Here is a 19,730-nt window from a genome sequence, read left to right on the forward strand (position 1 = left end):
GGTAGGGTGTCCGGCAGCACTCCAGGACCAGCACTGGGGTCAGTAGCATAGAAGGGCCTCCCGTCAGCTGTACACTAGCCGGCAGGTGATGTGGCCTGGTACTAGAGGTCAGGAGAGAGACTTGTAGAGGGGGAGCTGTGGGGGAAAACTGTTTCTCACCCCTGGGGCCTCTGTATGGCGCATCTGCCCTTGCTGAGCAGTGGGCTAATGCAGAGACCCGGGGGGGGGGTCTCAATATACAGGGTTAGTCTGAGCTTCATTTACTTCCTTGACTGTGAACTAGAAATAGAGGGGCTAGGGATTTAGCTCAGTGGTGCCTGCCACTGCCTGAGGGCCCGAGTTCGATCCCCAGTACCCTCCCTCCGCAATTGAAATAGACTCTTAGCCAGTGGTGGTGGCAAGCACTCGTAATCCCAGCACTCTGGGAGGCTGAGGCAGGAGGATTGCATGTTCAAGCCCAGCCTGAGCAAGTTAGCATCCTGGCAAAACCCTGTCTCAAAATAAACTTTTTAAAAAAAATTTATAAAGGGATGGGTATGTAGCTCCGTGCAGAGGCCCTGGGTTTAATCCCTAGCCCCACACACCAACCCCTAAAAAAGAAAGACAGATTGACAGACAGATTGAATGATTCTTTCTCAGACTGTCCACAGCTGGAAACTGCTGGACTCTGAAAAATGGGCCTTTGGCCGTGGTAAATCTTGTGGTTGGCTTTTTATTTTTGTTTTTGTTTTGTAATAAAATAAGAAAGTCCAGTGCATATAAGGAAATCAGCTTGGAGGCTGTGTGTATGGCTGTTGGTTATTCCTGGTGTTAGATAAATGAAGCGCTGGAGTGTGGTGTGATGCATACGTGAACGGGGAAAGCAAGAATAGGAGGAAAGGAGATGGAAGCTTGCATATTTGTCTATAGAGTGCTTCTTTCTGCAGTCAGAACTTCAATAGTCGTGCTTAATTTTTTAACAATAAAAGTCCACAATTGCCCATGGTCAGCATCTTTGCAGTAAGTGACCACCCAGCCCCAGAAGTCCACAGATCGCTGGAGAAGCCATCCCAGGGCAGGTGTTACTGTGCACAGTGGCCTCCCCTGACCATGTGTCCCGCCGTCTCCCCGCAGTGCGGCAAGCCGATGCAGCAGGCCCTGTGCATAGACTGTCGCGCCCCAATCGGAGGCCTTAATCACAGACCCGAAACCGGCTTTCAGGTCATCCAGTACGTAAGCTTGTGCTGCCTTCCCGGGAGTCACACTGTGGGCTCTGGAGCTTTTCTGTTGTTCTGTCCCAAGGGTCACACTTTTGCATTTGTGTCCTGTTGGGTCTCAGTGCCAAGGTCCCGCTCAGATAGCACTGAGGTGTCTCATCTGTTGTGGGTCTTAGATGCAAAGCAGATAACATGTTGATACTTATTAAAAGGACCTTCCATATGGGCCACGGGTCACCCCCGTTAAAATATACTGGACATGGAGAGATGCCCTAACTCAGACTGACGTTGAATTCTGCTAGACGAAAACCCAGACATTTGTCTGTGTGCAGTGCCACCTCGCTTGTAAACTGTCTTCGTGTCCTCCTGTTTTTGTTTTTTAATTTGAGGCTAGCGAAGGACACATAAGTACTCTTGTCAGACAGCCTTGGTATCTGCGGGCTTTGGTTCCAGGACACTGCCCTCCCCCAGATACCAAAGCATCATGTTCCTTATATAAAATGTTCACATACCCTGTGCATGTCCTCCCATACACTTCAAGTCATGTCCAGTTCCGTATACCTCTAACTCAATGTAAAAGCTGTGTACATGCTTATTCTGCTGTATTGTTTAGGGGATACAGACAAGAAAAAAGCCTTTACATGTTCAGTACAGATGCAGCTTTCTGAAATATTTCTGATCCGTTGCTGGTTGAATCTACAACCTATTTATAGGAGGGCTGTACTTGAATCTATGTGGAGGGTCCTCTGTGCCTCTGGGTCCTCTGATTCTAGAGATTCCTCTAGAATCTGGACAGAAATCTGACCTCACAGTGCCATGCTTGCTCCCGAGATGGGTGCAGCACCAGTGTTCCCCTCAGATGGCTAGTGGGACCTACCTGTGGCCACCATACATCTGACTTTTCTGGTACCATCAGAGCCTAGAATATCCTAACCTGTGCCGGGTGTGGTGGTGCATGCTTGTAATCACAGCACTTGGGGAGGCTAAGGCAGGAGGATCACAGGTTCAAGCCCAGCCTGGGAAGCATAGGAACTTAGAGTCCCTATCTCAGTTTTTTTAAATGCCGGGAAAGTAGTTCATATGAAGGCCCTGGGTTCAATTCCTAGTACTGCAAAGAAAGAGAAAAATCCAGCCTGTTATCTCCATAAACTACTAGGATACCCGTGACTCTCTAATATTTAAACAGCTGAATGTATGGTACTACATCTCCTTCCTGGACACGATATAATCTTGACTGGGTATGGTGGTGCACGCCTGTAATCCGAAAACTTGTGAGGCTGAGGCAGGAGGATTGAGAGTTTGAGTTGAGCCTGGACTATATAGTGAGATCCTGTCAAAAAGAAAGAAAAAGAAACAGAGAGAGGAAAAGAAACATTTTTGCCAGCCCTTTTGTCCCAGGTTTTGACTTGTGAAGATGAGATCAACGTGGGCATTCCCCACATGGGTGTACATGTCCCAGTCCCTAGCTGACCTGAGACGGGTGCAGGCCTCTACTGACACACGAGACCCTTGTGGAATCTGGTCAGCCAGAAAGGTTAATCTATAAAGAAAAAGACTCATAGGAAGCAGACTAGGTAGAGTAGAATAAGAAGTGCATTTTACATTGTCTTCCTTAAAACTGGGGACGTAGCCTTCACCACATCTTCTCCCGTCCTTGCCAGAGACAACACCGACAGAACTCAGACTGGCCACGTGCTTGGCAAACCACAGCCCAGAGGTGTGGCCGTGGCGCCCGACCGGGGGCTGTCACCGGTGGTCTTCGTTCTCCTCCGGCTGCTCACGCATTTGGCTCTGCTTCTAGGAGCTGCCCACAGTCCCCAGGTATCACCACTGCCAGACCCCAGCGTTTCTGTAGGAAGAGCCTTCTGTGCTTTTCGGTCCTTTTGTCTAAAGAGTCCTGGCCACCTTCTGCGGATTCTGTGTCATTTAATGCAGTAAATAATACAGTATTACATTGCCCGCTTTTCTCCATAGTCGCCTATGATGGGATGTGGGAGCTCCTCGTCAGATTCCATAAAATCCACTTTCTTTCTTAATTTTTAAAACGTAGTTCCATTTTTAACTGCACTATCTATGGGATACGGCATGACATCCAAGTGCATGTGCACAGGTGTCGTGATCGGGTCATGAAGTCCCCTCGGAGGACACGACACCACATCCTTGGTACACTTGGGTGTGGAGAGGCTGGTGAGGCCGGATTCACCCCCGCATCTCTGCGGCTGCAGGGGAAGAAGCAGGAGTGCACGGCATGTCCCCCACATTGAGACTAAGCAGAGGCCAGAACTCAGGCAGCATCAAAGCCAGCAGCAGCTGCTGTCTGTGTCACGGGTGGATCATTTCCCGGCTTCGCCCGAGAAGCCACACTCTAACTCAGGGCTGTGTGTACTCGTGGGCGCCCCTCCCGAGCTCACCCACATATGCAGTCTCTCTGGACACTCTGCTTGGTTGCCCACAGGCTCTAGGCAACATCATTAAGCCTCCGGTGGGGGACCCAAAGGCTTTCCTGCAGCAGCACATCCAGAGGGATCTGGAGCAGCTGACCAAGATGCTGGGGAAGAATGCTGATGAAACCAGCCTCATGGTCCACCTGGTGCTGTGCAGGCTCCTCAGGACCCAGCATCCCACCTTTGGCCTGAGTAAGAAACGGGGGAGAGGGTCGGCTGCCGAGAAACCAGGCTCACTTCCTGTGGTTCTGGAGTGAGCAAAATCAGTGGGTGTGGGGAACCCCGAAGGATTCTCCTTGCTGGAGGGTGGGAGAGGCCACTGGGTTCCTCCATCCACCCTGGCTAGGACCTGCCGTGTGGGTGGCCGGGACATTTGTACACAGGGCTGATCCACTGTGTTGGGAACATGTCTCATCCAAATCAGGGGATGTGTGTCTAGTCACTGCTTTCCTAAAGATGTCATTTACACTGCCCTGATATGTTCACACATCTACAATTGGTTACAAAACAAAGTAGGCTGCAAAACATTGTTCCCTGAGCTAATTTTTCTACTTTGAACATTTAAATCCACGTAGAAAGAAAAAGTCTGAGGCCGGGGATTTAGCTCAGTGGCATCGTGCCTGCCTCACAAGTGCAAGGTCCTGAGTTTGATCCCTGGTACAAAAAAAAACACACACACACACACACAGAATCATTTACAAAGTTATCTTGCAGATCTTTTCTTTTCTTTTCTTTCTTTCTTTTTTTTTTTGGCACTTGTGAGGCAGGCACAGTGCCACTGAGCTAAATCCCAGGCTCTGTAAATGATTCTGAAAGGTAGCATGCAGAAAGATTATTTTTTTGCTTATCTACAAAAATCTTTTAAAATTATCATTGTAAGACAGTGTTATTTAAAGTGTAATGATGAGCCAGGCATGGTGGTATATGTCTGTAATCCAGCACTCTGGGTAGCTGAGGCAGGGAGATTGCAAGGTAGGCCCGGCCAATTTAGCAAGAACCTGTCTCAAAATTAAAAGGTGGGGAGTGGTTGGATTGTAGGTCAGGGTGAAGGCCCTGGGTTCAATCTCCAGCACTGCAAAAGAAAAAAAGGCATAATGGTAATAAAGCAATAAAAACATTTTGCCCAGGGCCAGAGTCTGTCCCCATGTCGGGGACTTCTTTACCAGAAGCCAATATCAGTATGTAGTTTCCATTCAAAAAACATTCGATTTTAGTGAAGGCCTCTCATGCTGGTGACTCCATCGGCCCTGGCAAGTGCACTGTGAAGGAGTTCCCGAGGCCCCACCAGTCCTACGTCCAGGTCACCTCCAAAGGTCTCCTCTTGGCTGCAGGCCAGCAACAAGATGGCGGATGGAGGTGTGGGCCACTGTTGCTGTGCCCCTGGGCCTCTGAGTTTTAGCTGTGTCCTTAGTAATTTTGTTCAGAGTGGCTCTAAGATTACAGTTAATACATGTTAAAGGGATCTTCAGTAGGTAGTTGGTGGTGACAGAATCTTCTTTAAATGCATAGGTTAATTTAGGTAGGTATTACCACGAAGGGAGAATTACTTCTATTGATGTTTATTTACCATTTCCTTTATGTAGACTGCTGTGGCTTTTGTTCCTTGGATAACCCATATGTTTTGGTTTTCTTTGTAGACACTTTAAATTTTGAGGCACAATTATCAACCAAAGGCCAGAGAAACAATTGGGAAAAATACACAGAAGCTCTTCTCTTACCTGAGCTGGAGGTGAGTGACCACTGTCTGGCGCCTCTGTCCCTCACGTCTGCTGAACCCTCTTGGGGAAGGACCACAGGAGGCTTCTGAAGAGCCACATAGGGTTACCCCTCCTATGGCTGCTCATAAGTCAGGCGAAGGAATTGTCCAGGAGTGTTGAAAGTATGAGCGGCAGGTCCCTTTCCTCTCTGTTACTTTTTAGACAGCAGGCAAGAATAAGAGGTAGAGAGGTGAACTGTCTTGGAGAGACCCACAAGAGAGACCCACAAGAGAGGCATTGAGATCAGATTCACTACTCCTGTATTAGGGAAGGACATCGCTGGGGTAAATGACCACCTCAGCAAGCCAAAGGAGAGCAATAAAATATGGACCTCCAAGTGAGTCTCACTCAGTGTGGGTGGGCAAATCACCTACAACCAAGAAACAGTTAAATTATAACAACAGTGAATGTCCCATGGCCTGCAGGCAGACTCCAGGAAACCCGAGGTGAAGTCACAAGGTGCCAATCTGCCGGTAGCAGTGTCTCACTTCCAGACTTCTGTGTCTTTTTCATCTAGCATCTAGAGAAAACCCTTCGTACCCTGAATACTTTCATCAGCCAAGATGAGCGCATCAGCTCCAGTCCCGTTACCAAGATCATATATGGTGACCCAGCGACCTTCCTTCATCTGCCCCAGAATGCTGTCCACTGCTCCAAGATCTGGAGCTGCAGGAAGAAGTTCACAGTCGAGTACCTCCAGCACATCGTGGAGCAGAAGAATGGCAAAGAAACACTGCCTGTGCTCTGGGATTTCCTGCAGAAGGTATGTGGGCCTCCCTGTGCTCTTGTTCAGAGTCATTCTTCCTGGGGTAGAACTCTAACCGACCCGTCCACACTGGGGTTCTGAAAAGAATGTGGTAGCAGAGACTCAGGGGGAGTAGGGAGGTCTTCAGACCCACCAAGCGTAACATCACAGGTGGAGCACGCCCACACATTGGGGTCAGCACTGACTTGTGAAGAGCTTGAAGGCCAGGGGAGAACGTCTCCGGTCACACTCAGCAGGAAGGAAAAGGCCACAGCTCGTCCCCAGAGCCCAGAGCTGTCATCCCCTGTCTGGTGTAGTAAAGAATGAGGAGCCAAAACCAAACAGAATCTCTTCCCTGCTGGCCGTGCAGACTACAAGTGGGAGTGAGCGTGCGCTGGCTGTGATGGGGCCGTGGGCCATAGCCATCGGTCTCTTCAGCCTGGAAATACACGCCGCTGACCTTCATCTGCTTGAACTCTGATTGCCTACAGTAGATTTTCTCATCATTTCCCTCCAGTATTTGCAGCTAGCAAGAAGCAAAATGATGTTTCTGCTGCTCACACTAGGAAGGACTTCATGTTAGTGCAGTGATCGCTCTCTGAGACGCGTGGTTTCATTCAGCCGAGGATGCTGAGATCCCTAGGTCTCGAGCAACATCCACGGATGACAGCAGTCACCGCTGCCTGACTTGAACGTCTGCCTTCAGCTGCTTCTTTCTACACCCTACCTGTCACATGGGCCCAAGAGGCAATTTCTTTTTCTTTTTTTTTTCAAATTTATTTTGCTATTAACATGCATTGTGCATGTTCGTGTGGTAGCATGTACTAATCAAATCCAGCAACCCTTCTCCTGTTCTGAAGCACTATCCTAACTTCAGGTTGACCAACACACACACACACACACACACACACACACACACACACACACAGCAGGTGGTACTTGGCTCTCTGTGTCTGGTTTATTTCACTTCACGTAATGTCTTCCAGTTCCATCTGTTTTGCTGCAAAGAACGGGATTTTATTCTTCGTGGCTGAATTAGGTAGCTACGTTTTCTTTATCCTTTCATCTCTTCATGAATGCCTAGGCTGATTTCATAGCACGTTTGTGAATTGTGCCACAGTAAACATAGGCACACGGTGTCTATTTGCTATACTAATTTCATTTTCTCTCCGTGGATACATGGAAAGAGGTCATACAGTAGATCTGCTTTCAGTTTTTGTTTGTTTGTTTTTGATGAACCTCTGTGACTGATCTCTAAAATAGCTGCACTAATTTATATTCCCAGCAGCAGTGTATAGGGGGACCTTTTTCTCTACATCCTCAGCAGCATTTGTTATTTTGGTTTTTTTTTTCCTAATAGCCACGCCGGCTGGAGTGAGATGATAACTTATTATAGTTTTGATTTGCACTTCCCCAACAGCCTAACGATACGAAACATTCCTTCATATATATTTTTTGCCCCTGTGTACTTGTTCTTTTCGGAAGTATCTATTCAGACCATTTCCATTTTTAATTGGGTTGGCTTTTGTTATGATTTTTAAAATTCCTTACATATCCTGGATAAGACCTCTCTATCTATTTATTAGTTGGCAAATCTGTTCTCTTATTCTGTTGGTTCCTTCTTGTCCATGTTCATTGGTTCCTCTACTGTGCAGAAGTTTGCTTGATGAAATTCCACTTGCCAGTTTTGCTTTTGTTTCCTGTTCTTTTGGGTTCCTGTCCAGAAATTGGTGCCAGTACCAAAACCACAAAGTACTTCCCCTATGTTTTTTTCCAAGTCTAAAGTTTCAGGACTTACACTGAGCTCTTTGATCCCTCTTAAGTTGAGTTTTTTTGCAAGGTGAAACATAGGTGTCAAGATGTAGTCTCTTTCTTTGGATCTTGGCACACTCACTTGACACTTAAGCTTCTGCAGGGCAGGACTCTGTCCTAGTTATCCTCTATCCCTCAGAAGCAGGCCAGTGTCTAGCACACTGCAAGTCCTCCAGAATCACTTGTGAAAGATGGAATGACACCTTTCCCATTAGCCCTGTGTGTCTTCCTATAAAATGCCCCACTGACCAAACTAAACCACAAAGACAAATCCTCAACCATCTCCAACGTCTGTGTGCCCAATAAACATGTTCTACGTAAAGAGAGGAAGTGTTGGGCCGGGGATTTAGCTCAGCGGTTTGGTGGCCTGCCTTGCAAGCTCAAGGACCCGAGTTCAATCCCTGGTACCAAAAAAAAAAAAGACAGAGAGAGAGGAAGTGTCACTGAGTGATCTTCCCTTCTTCAGGAGGCAGAACTGAGGCTGGTGAAATTCTTGCCTGAGATATTGGCCCTGCAAAAGAGCCTAGTGAAACAATTCCAGAATGTTCCTGAAATTGCATCCAGTTCCATCAGAAAGTTTATTAAAAGTCACAGTTCAGGTATGTCTCTGCTCTTCGCTCCAACAAGAGTTCAGAACCACCTAGTGTTTGGTGTTTGGGAAGGATGGTTCCAGGGAGGCTCATGGGTGGTCCGTGTCATAAGCTCTTAGCATGCAGTGAGGTCCCTGGGTCCCCGAGACACATAGAGCTCCTGCTGCAGCTGGGAAGCCCCTCCTCTCTAGTTTTCCCAGCTCAACCTCCTGCTTAGTGACAGGAAGAAGCAGAGCTGGGTTCCATCCACAGCCTGCCCTGTACTGGTTTCTCTCTGGCTGGCTACTTATTTCCATAGGTTCTTACCAACCATTTTGTTCAACAGATGGGCTGAAGAAGTTGTTTGAGGAGAGGATCACTATTTTTCTGTCCACATGGAATGCACTGAGGCGATCGCTGGAGACCAATGGTGAGTGTCCTCCTCCCCCTTGGCACTAAGCACCTGAAGCCTGCTCCTCTGCTGGCTCTGCCAGTGCCTGGCCATGTGCATGGTCACGCCAGACTTCCAAGTCTTCTGATGGAGGTGCTGTGATAAGTGAGCTTGATCAGTAATAAGCCCCTGGTCCTCTTGAATGCATAAATGTGGAGGCAGAAAGGAACTGAGAATACTGTAAACTTGTCAGCCTGCAAGAGAGGTTGGAGGCAAGGCCTCCAGATCTGCTCTGTGTTCAGTTGGGATGAGCATATCCGTATTCCTCCCGTTCCTCCTCCTTTTCCTTGATGTTGTGAAGGAGAGCCTTGGGGTGCAGTGCTCTTTGCTGAGAGTAACCCTGTCATTTGAAGGTGAGATCAAGCTCCCTAAAGAGTACTGCCGCTCTGACTTGGATCTGGATTCTGATTTTGAAGTCATCCTGCCACGTCGGCGGGGCCTGGGCCTCTGCTCTACTGCTTTAGTCAGCTACTTGATTCGCCTACACAATGAAGTTGTCTACATGGTGGAGAACTTCTCCAAGGAAAACAACAGGTGTGTGCATAAGCAAGTGGACACAGTGTACACCTGGCCCTGCATCTCACACCCCTGAGCAGACGCCAGCTAGCTGCAGCCGTGTTCACCCTCAGCAGAGCCCCTGTTCAACTCAGCAGAGTTGTGAATGGCTGTTGCCTGTTGAGACTGTGAGGGCAGAAGGAGGCACAGTCTTCATATGTCCAAAGCTCCAGCTCCATACACCCGCCCCGGACACCAGTCACTGTGTCTTATGTCCCACAGCTATTCTGTGGATGCCTCCGAGATCACTGACCTGCATGTCATCAGTTACGACGTGGAGCGTGACCTGATTCCGCTGATTCTGTCCAACTGCCAGTATCAAGTGGTGCAAGGTGGGGAGACCTCACAGGAGTTCGACCTGGAAAAGATCCAGCGGCAGATCAGGGGGCGCCTCCTACAGGGCAAGCCCAGGCTGACGGTCAAGGTAGGCTGAACCCTGCTGCTAGGGACACGCGTGGCTTTTCCAGGTCTAGCCAGATACTTTGTAATGGGTTATTACCTTTGCATTGTCTACAATTAGGCTGTGAATTATTTGCATCCAAAACCTTTTTATTTCTCCAAAATGGGAATTTGAATTCAGGGCCTTCCCATTGAGCTACATCCCCTCCCCCTCCCCCTTTTTTAACCTTTGAGACAGGGTCTCATTAAGTTACCCAGTATGGACTGGAACTTGTGCTCCTCCTGCTTAGCCTCCCAGAGTGCTGCACCACCATGCTTGGCTCCAAGGCATGTTTGTTTCTTTTGTGTTTTTTTGGTACTGGGACTTGAACTCAGGGCCTCATGCTTTCCAGGCAGGCACTGTACCACTGAGCTGTATCCCTGGCCTCTCCAAAGCAATTTTTAATTCATTCTGACAACTCTTGCCTAACAGAATGACTTCCTGGTTCGTGATATATGCTCAGTAGTTGCTGACTGAGTATGTGAATGTAATTTTGTTCCATCTCTGTCCCCAGCACCTCCTGCGATCCTCAGGGTACAATATATTCTCCATGACAATATCTGCAGGGTCATTGTGGCTGGGATGGGTTCATATTGTATAACTATTTGCAGAGATTGTGACAAACAGAGACTTCATAAGAAGACAGATCTATGTGTGCTGCCCAGGAAGACCCTCCCATTGAGCTACTGCTCAAGGTGTATCTGTCATCCAATGAGGGACCTCTACTATGGATATAATGTCCAAATGCTTTTTCTTTCTCACTTTAGGGGATCCCTACACTGGTGCACAGACATGATCAGAACTATGAGCATCTCTTCATGGACATTAAGAACAAGATGAAACAGGTGGTCACGACAAACCTGCCATTTGAAGGGTGGTTCCATCCACACTTGGATAGCTTCACCCTCTCCCAGTTGTCTGCTGTGAGCAACAGAGTCTCAAGCTCCTTGAGGACCTGGGTGCTCTCTGACATCACTCTTCACAGAGGGCAAGCAAGACAGTGTATTCCTCTGTTTCTTGAGTGTTGTCTCAGTTACTTTTCTCATTCCTGAAACGAAATACCCAACACCAAAAGTTAAAGGAGGAGAAGTTTATTTTGGCTCACAGTTTGGAGAGGTTTCAGTCCATAGTTGGTTGGCTCCAAAGCAGGGTAGCATGGCAAAGGATCATTAAAGAGGAGAAACAGTTCATGGTGGACAGAAGGCAGAAAAGTAGCAAGAAATCAACAAGCAAGCCACAGCAGCCCTCTTCCTGTCCCCTATATTCCATCCAAGCTTCACACTTGTAGAGCAGGTAGCACTCACCCCTGTGGTGGCCCTTCCCATTCTCCACACTAGAACTGTCACAAACCAGTCAGTGGACTAATCATCAATCATAGACCCTTGATCCCAGCATCACACACTCTAGATCCAGCCTCCTTGGAAAAAGCCCCCACTGTGATTACATGAGGCTTTAAGGGGACATCTAGACACAGCCATAACAACTGTAAATGCACTGACATTTTGTGTGGTTGGTTTGGTAGTGATGGTGTTTCAGATGTAGGTTAGGTAAAAGGTCCAGAGAATTTATTCCTGCTCTTTTGATAATGATACTGGTAGATAAATACTCTCTCCCCATATCCATACCATGTTATATTGAGGATTCAGTGAGCTCAAATCTTGCCAAATGTCTGAAATGCTGCTGCACTTAGCACTGCATGTCAACGGCTGTGATTGATTTGTGCCACCATAGCTGGGTCAGTGACAAAGCTAAGCTCATCACAGGCAGTGAAAAATAAAAGTCCCAACCCATGGTCGCTGTCCTGTGTTTGGTTTCCCAGAGTACCCTCCAGAGTGCAGCTATGGGCATCATCAGCGGGCAGCTTCAGTCCTACAGTGATGCCTGTGAAGCCCTCTCTGTCATAGAAGTCACCTTAGGATTCCTGAGCACAGCCGGTGGGGACCCAAACATGCAGCTAAATATGTACATCCAAGAAGTCCTGCGAATGGGCGACCAGACAACTTCAGTTTTAAAGGTGGGTCTGGTGTGAAGGCTGTTCAGGGAGATCAGCAGCCTCAGATGAGTTTCTTGCTTCCCATTAGAAAACCACCAGGCAGGGAACATCAATATATGTATCCTGGAAAAGGGGAGCTCAAAGCAGCCCCGCTGCTAGCCAGTCCACAGTATAGACAGAGCCACTTGGGACAGCAGAGACAGACAGCCCAATGCTGACCATCTAGACAGAGCATGACACACCTGATGAGGCCATCAACTGCTGTTCACTGCACAACTCTGAGCTGTGGCCAGAGGGGCTGCTTTTCAGAGATGTTGGAAAGACATATCAGGTAGATTTGTGATGAACAGAGGTGGCCTCAGGACAAGGAACATAGAGTTAGTGCAGAGCATAAAGGGGGTAGTGCTCAGAGTCCTTGCTGGGCATGGGGGTGCAGGGTGTGAGGCCTCTACCTCTTAGCAGGGTTCCTATTCCTCTTTCAGGCCTTAAGTAGATGTCAATTAAAACACGCCATTGCCCTCTGGCAGTTCCTCTCTGCGCATAAGTCGGAACAGCTGCTGCGCCTGAAGAAAGTAAGTGCCGCTTACTTAGCTCTGCCTCTCCAGTGCAGAAAGCTCAGCCTTCTCTTCTCAGCCTTTAATGGCCCCTTGGTGGTCTTGCATTTTTAGGAACCATTTCGGGAAATCAGTCCAAGGTACAAAGAGGATCTCAGCCTAGAACATGCCAAGCTCCTCAGCACTTTCCTAAACCACAGCAGCCTAGACACCTTCCTCCTGGAGCTCCATGAAATGATGGTGCTAAAGCTGAAGAACACTCAGGCTGAGGACAACTTCAACCCCAAGTGGAGGTAGGGAGGGACAAGCACACCACTGCTGGGGCAGGGTGACAGGAATGTTCTGCCCACCGTGCCCTTCCACAGGCATGCAGACAGGCCCATCCCCCATAGGACTTGTCACACTCTCCCTCCACTACCACAGCACCTGAGAGCTGGCTTCTCCAAAAGCTATACAGTCTAACAAGCAGGCTTTCTATATCAAAGAGATGTGCTATAAACACTGGAATTCCCCAATGTACCCGTCATACATTAGTGTCGATGTGATGGCCAAAGAATGCGATCCAGCTGTCTCTTGTATTTCCCTACTTACTAGTCTGGCTGGGCACATTCTCATATTTATTAATCACTAGTTTGTTGTCCTCTGAATTACTTTTTTTTTTTTTTTTTTTTTTTTTTTTTTTTTTTTTTTTTTTTTTTTTTTTTTTTTTTTTTTTTTTTGAGACAAGGACTCTATATGTAGCCCAGGCTGGCCTCAAACTCACAGTAATCTTCCCCCAAGTGCTGGGATTACAGGTGTGTGCCAACCATGCCCAATTCTTAATCTTTCTTAATGATTTAGAAAAGCTCTTGGTATAGTGCAGAAACTAATTTTTATCTAAATGTGTTATTACAAATGCTTTATCTCATCATTATCTTTAAATTTATGAAGTCAAATCTGGCAGAATTTTCCTGTAAAGGAAAATACATCAGTAAAGGTCTTCCTTCTTGTATCCCAAGGTTAGAAATGTCCTTCCATGGGTTTTATTTTGTTTTGGTTTTACTTATATAGGTCCATATTATACCTTTTTTTTTTCACTTGATCTTAGCCAAAAGGCCGAGAAGCGATTATACTTTTTTTTTTAGCCAGTTTACTTTTATGTATACCATGAGGTAAGGATATAAATCTGTTTTTTGAAATAGTCAAATCTCTTTTCTATACCAGTATATTTCACATTTGCTATTTTTCTTCCATTGTACCATATGGCACATACCTATATGCCTTGTATTCTTTCAGCTTAGTAAGTCTCTATATCGTGAACCTACAGTATAAAAGAAGTTCCCCTTCCTAGAGAATTGTCATCTTTATTTTTTGTAACCTTAATTACATAAAATGTAAAAGGGGATACATACTTTTTTTTTTTTTTCTGAACAGCAAAGGTTTTCATATGAACAGCCCAATAGGTCACATTAGAGTACCTGACATTATCACTGATAAGGCCAGCACCAGCGAGCAAAGCTGGAGACTAGGATTTCATCCGACAATGGCAGGGGCCAATGTCCAGTTCAGGAGCTCAGGACTCAGCTGGCCTGAAGCTGACTATTTGGAGGCCAATCAATCGTCCAACTGCCTAGAAAGGGGGACAGTGAGGGCTAAAGAAAAAAAAGACAATAGAGACTAAATTTCAAAGTATATGGGTGACCAGGAGGTCAGTGCCTCAGAGTGGGCAAAGACCAAGACTCCATACTTGCCATCATTTTTTGGGTGCACACAACAATTGGAGGGACTACTGGGTGACCTTATGTCTATGCAAATCTCATGTTGATCAGGGCAGAAATGACAGCTTTCCTACATCAGTAGGTAGCATGAGTTGAGCTGATAAGGAATTTGTCCCTCCCAGGTGAAACCTTTCTCTTTTTATATTACTACCGGATTCTCAAAGAACCAGGATGTCTTCAGCTCACATAATCTAGGCTTTGATCTCTACAGCCTCAGGGACGATTGAGACCTCAGCTGTTACCAGAGGTGATACAGTTGTTTCCACATGCTCTAGCCAGCTTTTGGGCAAGACAACATTGGGCCTTAGACAGCTGTAGTCATGCTTTAATTATAAAAAGATTTTTTTCCCAAAATTTATATAGATTGGCTCTTGACAGCTGACCTCAATGTCTGATCTTAGTGAGCAATCTGGTCCTGTGGAGGACTAGGAAAATTGACAGTTCATTGGCCTCCTGATGTTATCAATAGTATCTCGTTTCTTGCTTCTGCAGCCTGAGGGACACTCTGATAAGTTACATGGAAACTAAAGACAGTGAAGTCCCTCCAGATTTGGAATCCCAGTTCCCAGAAGAGATACTGTTGTCCAGCTGCATCTCTGTATGGAAAGCTGCTGCCACACGGAAATGGGACCGGCAAGCGAGGTAGAGTGTGACTCCTTCAGCTCCTGTCTGGGACCCAACAGGAGAGATGAGATGGCTCCACCCCTCACCCAGCAGGACTCGAACTGATTGTTGCACTTAGAGGAACTGGTGCAGCGTTGAACTCAAGTCCATAATACCGTTCTGCCAACAGCTCCGTGGGAGCTGCACTGCCTCTGCCTTCTAGAACACATCCCAAAACGTTTTCGTTGTACTGTGAACACTGCTCATTCCGGGTTAAGAGCTGCAATTACATGAATTTGGAAATCAGACCCCATCCTGTGTTTTCCAGGAGAGACAAGTAGTGTCAAAGAGATGGTCATGTCCACTCATGGTCTGTCTCAGGCCTGCCAACCTCTTTCTTTGAACTTCTGGGCCACAAAGGCCCTTCTTCCTCCCATTACTATGTAAAGAGGGGAAGTGATATGTCCTTTTATTCTACTCTATTCCACACTCACAGAACAGAATCTGGTTTTCTTCTTTTTCCCAGTCCCTTAAATTGTCAGTATTACACATACATTTCTTGGTTTCCAAGATGTACCCAAGTGCCACCCTCTTCATTTCATGACACAAGGAAAGCCAACATCTGCCTGTGCCTCCAGCTACACAAACAGGAGATGACCTAGACCCTCCAAAAATCACTGCCAGATTTCAAAAGGTCACGGTCAAAACTCTGTGAAAAGCACTGGACTAAGAGTTTGGGACTTTGGTGGTCTCAGTTCTCCCATGAACAGAGTAGATTGACAGCCAAAGCCCCATCCAATTCTCCTATCTTGAGATTCTAAATGAAAGTTTATTCATGTAAACTCGAGTTAAGAAGCATGCTTTTGGCCATTCTATAGGGAATTTTTGATTGTCTAGCATTATGCTAAATAAGTGTGCATTCTCAGTGTGATCTCAGCTTCCCCAAGTATATGAATATCTGGTCCATCCTTTGGGTTTCAGCCAACGCATAGTAACTGAGACTTGGTGCAAAACCAGTTAAGTTTCTGAAAAAGGGAAAAGAAAATGTCTTATCCTGCTCTTGTGCTGCTTTTTTGTTGTGGTGGTGGTGTTTTGTTTTGTTCTCAAAAAAAAGTATCTACTTTGTCCCCTTTGACTTCTTGGGGCTGACTCCTGTCCCTGGTAGGCTGGCATCCCTCTGCAGTGACATCAGAGCAACTGTTTACAAGGTGGAGGCTGTGTCCTTTGTATATATTGTAAGTGAGTTAAGGACTTCATCAACTTGAAATCAGGGCCATTGTACTTGAACTACAAAATTCAAAATGGTGGTCAGGACATAAGAGAACCTTGTGGGACGGCAGGTGGAACAACCATGTTCCCTTTCTACTGTGTTGATATTCTCCACCTCATGCCTGTTCCACAAAATGTGCACTTGAATTTAATAATCCACAACTGTCTTCTCATTCCGGACTATGCAGAGCCTTCCCCTCTGCCTGCTCTTGGACATCTCTGTCCTGGGCCTAGGGAGTGGGCTGTGGAACTCCCACCTTTGCCTTGGAGTGCCTTTGAAGCCCCAGAGTTGGGGCACAGCTCAGGCCTGCTGTATCTCACTGTGCCCCACCTCAACGGGTAGGAGCCAGGTGACGTCTCTTGCTGTGAAAACTTTTTGTCACTTTGGCTCGAGCATTTTTTATGAAGGACTTTTAATTAAGATGCTTCGTTTTGTATGCTATGCTTTCAAAGCCTTAACTGTCATATCTAGCATTATCTTGTTTGTACAAAAAATATACTGATCTAGCACAGAAAAAGTAAATTGCAGTATACTTGTCACACCTATTTTAATAAACTTGAGTCTTGCTGCTAACAAATCCTTTTTGGGGCAGTTTCTATTTAGGGCACCTAGACTTCAGCTGGGCTTGTGGGAATAGTTTTGGGGGCTTGTGCCAATGTCCTTCCAGAAATGACTAAGAAGTAGAGGGTTCAGAAGAGAAACCTGTACTCTGATTTACAGTGACAGACAGAAAACTACTCCGGACACAAGGACAGCAGACCTGCTCTTCACGGGCCCCATTCCCTCCGGCCTCAGCCTCAGTGAGGGTCATCTGGTCCCTGGCTGGAATGGGTCTTTCCATCACTGATAACGGAGATTAAAACTGAGGCAACATTATGAATTTACAGGCAAAACTTTTAATTGGAAATTTAGTGTAGTAAAGAAATAAAGCTGAGGGGGTCCTGTAGGCAGCCCCAGGGAGGGACAGAATTTGGCTCCTCCACAGACTGATTGGCCTCTAGACTCCTCTGTACAGAAAGAAACCAAAAACAAAGGCCTTACTTTTGGGTAATAACTTTTATGGGCTCCCAAAGGAATGCTGTTATTTGTGAGTTTTCCCAAAAGGGGAAGAGGTGTCTGGATAGGGTGGACTTGGCTGACTGTGGGGTTTAAGACCAAAAGTGAGACCAATATTAAAATAAACTAGGTTCCCCTATTGCCCAGAAAGGGCCCAGCCAGATTTCCACCATGCTAGATTGGGGATATCTCCAGAAGGGGAGCCACATTTACTCCCATTTAGGCTGGGTGTACTATGTCTGGGGGTCTTATGTTTCCCGGTCAGAGAACAAATGTTGCATCCAGTGGGGTGGGTCTCAGAGGTTAGAGGATGCTAGAGATCCACTGTAATGACCCTTAATACCAGCAAGACTTACCAGTCTGTTAACTGAGACAGCCATGAGCAATGTTTAGGCAGTTCCAACTTAGAAACAAATTTCCAGTGATGAAGTCATTGTGAAGAAAACATCAACTCAAACTTCACCTAGCCAAGTAGGTGAAGTAACCAAAGTCTAGCAGTGCCCACCTGAACCAGTATGGGACGGGAAACAACCCTGGGGAGATACAGGAAACACTGTGTCAGCTAGGCATGGAGAGAAGGCCTTGGCTGAGTACCAGTCAATTCAAGCCTGCCACGATTAGCATTTGTATCACATTCTGCATTTTTCTGATCCTTTCAAGCTCACTGATGCTCAAGCATTCTTGTCTAGTTGGCAAAACAAGCACTAGGACAGCACTTTTTCCTGAGAGCAAATGCTAACAAAACACACCTTCTCTGTAGGGTGTCCTGGGGTCTGTGACCCTGCTTCCTTTTGAGGCAGAGGGAGTGTTTCAGTCTTCCAGGGGCAGGAATGGGGGCGGGGGGCACCGCACATGCAGTAGCCTCTCCTTGCTCTGGACACTCCTGACCAGGTGCTGCACAGCTTGCAGTGGTTGCCTTCCTCCACAGGTGGACTGCAGACCTGGTCCTTCCAGATTGATATCTGTACCCTGGAGCACAAGAGAAACTCACCCAGGGCAGCGCCTTCCTCAGACCCCACTGCCTGTGCCCCATCTCATAGGCCTGTCACCTGGCTCCCAATTACCAAATCCAATGGCCCCTTCTCCTGACAGCTCTGTAATAACACCCCAAAGCTGCTTGATCTTGGCTCTCCTGTGTGCCAGCTCCTTGACCAGGGGCAAGCATTAAGCCTCAATTTCCTCTGCTGTAAAATACTTCCCAGTTTTGCTGTGAGAAATAAGATAAAGTTGGGGGGAAAGAAACCCAAAACAAAAAAACAGCACAGTGCCTGCCTATGATGTATGTTCAAGAAATGAGGCTCTTTCTCAACTAATACCTTGCCCGGCTTTCAAAGGTTAGGCAAACTGGTCTCTCCTGAAGAACCTCAAATCTAATCTCTATTTTTTTCTTGAAGTCTATATTCCACCACATTACTTATACAGTGTATGTACTTTCCTGATTTCTCCTACTTAGAATATAAGCCACCAGTGAAAGAGACTTCAGCCTTACTGGCTGCTCAAATACACCAACCTCTTTTCCATTTCTCTGCCTGGCATGCACTGCAATTCACCCTTCAGGTCTGACTATCACTTCCTCAGAGGGCCTTTCCCAACCACCAGTTCCAAGTTGGCTCCTCATATATATTTTCACTTCTAGTACTAGACACAATCACATCACATATTCACAAGTCCTCCTGTCCCTGATGAGGCAGAAAGCACCAAGAAAAAGCCATAATCCTAGCGTCTAGCACAAAGCCTGGCACAGAGACAGCACTGAGTAAATATTCATAAAACTGAGGAGCACTGGGTAAAAATCAATGTTGCAAGCCAGACACCTGTAATCCCAGCACTCGGAAGGCTGAGACAGGAGGATCGCTTCAGTTCAAGGCCTTCCAGGGCCACAGAGTTAATTCAAGGCCAACCTGGACTACGTAGCAAAACCCTGTCTCAAAAAACAACGTTCAAAGGTAGCGGTCCCTATTTTCTTTGCTGAGTGAGGCTTTTTGCCCAGTAAGATCCAGCCCCTGTGCGTCCAGGGAGCAGTTCTGCCCTCCAACCGTTCCATAGGCATTGAACTGCCACCGAGGACCGCGTCAACAGCAGGGCTCGGAAGGTGGGCTGTCGAAGCCCCTGGCGAGCCATTTCAGAGTTCAGCAAAGGCCAACTAGGGCAGGGGCTGGAGGTAGAGAGTTAGACCACCCTTTCCCAAAACCAGAACAGCATCCTGGTCAGCATCCTGATCAGACAGCGCTGATGCTGGAACAAGAGACGCACTGGGCGGGACTGACGGGGACCCGGAGGCCAGGGGCTCCAGGTGACCGCTGCGAACGCGGCCGCCAAGCCACCCTAGGTACCAGACGAACGTGGGTTCGCCACTACAAAACAAGTGAGAGTGAGGTCCTCTAGGGCCTCCGCTAGTCCACGAGTATCCGCGAACTCGGTTGGAGAACTCAGGTCCCTGCAAAACGACCCCTGGCGGCAGCTACGGCGGCGGCGGCAGCTACGGCGGCGGCGGCAGCTACGGCGGCGGCGCCAGCTCCAACCTCCCAG

General features: G+C 47.2%; 1 protein-coding gene and 1 long non-coding RNA gene across 4 annotated transcripts in view; one reads left to right on the forward strand and one right to left on the reverse strand.

The window, feature by feature from the left end:
* Rnf213 (ring finger protein 213) overlaps positions 1-15,370 on the forward strand; it is a 93,381-nt gene extending 78,011 nt beyond the window's left edge. For both annotated transcript variants that reach the window (XM_010618582.3, XM_010618584.3), the window contains 14 exons: positions 1,114-1,208; positions 2,858-3,017; positions 3,652-3,832; positions 5,278-5,369; positions 5,915-6,160; positions 8,421-8,553; positions 8,870-8,953; positions 9,328-9,508; positions 9,752-9,953; positions 10,736-10,813; positions 11,788-11,982; positions 12,444-12,533; positions 12,630-12,808; positions 14,765-15,370. In XM_010618582.3, the coding sequence (XP_010616884.1) occupies positions 1,114-1,208; positions 2,858-3,017; positions 3,652-3,832; positions 5,278-5,369; positions 5,915-6,160; positions 8,421-8,553; positions 8,870-8,953; positions 9,328-9,508; positions 9,752-9,953; positions 10,736-10,813; positions 11,788-11,982; positions 12,444-12,533; positions 12,630-12,808; positions 14,765-14,918 (2,070 nt within the window). In that variant the 3' untranslated portion in view covers positions 14,919-15,370. The remainder of the gene's footprint in view (positions 1-1,113; positions 1,209-2,857; positions 3,018-3,651; positions 3,833-5,277; positions 5,370-5,914; positions 6,161-8,420; positions 8,554-8,869; positions 8,954-9,327; positions 9,509-9,751; positions 9,954-10,735; positions 10,814-11,787; positions 11,983-12,443; positions 12,534-12,629; positions 12,809-14,764) is intronic.
* On the reverse strand, positions 4,627-19,669 carry LOC104858387. 2 transcript variants are annotated; one of them, XR_004518566.1, is made up of 5 exons: positions 17,951-19,669; positions 10,829-11,016; positions 9,783-9,887; positions 5,359-5,545; positions 4,627-4,712 (listed from the first exon to the last, which is right to left on the reverse strand). It is a non-coding gene; the product is annotated as an uncharacterized LOC104858387 (long non-coding RNA). The 2 variants fall into 2 exon arrangements; XR_779135.2 differs by having other exon boundaries at positions 5,359-5,551.
* Between the last annotated feature and the right edge of the window lie 61 nt (positions 19,670-19,730).

The sequence above is a fragment of the Fukomys damarensis genome, unplaced genomic scaffold (assembly GCF_012274545.1).
Source record: "Fukomys damarensis isolate Sample0158 unplaced genomic scaffold, DMR_v1.0_HiC HiC_scaffold_23, whole genome shotgun sequence".
Lineage (NCBI taxonomy): Eukaryota > Metazoa > Chordata > Mammalia > Rodentia > Bathyergidae > Fukomys > Fukomys damarensis.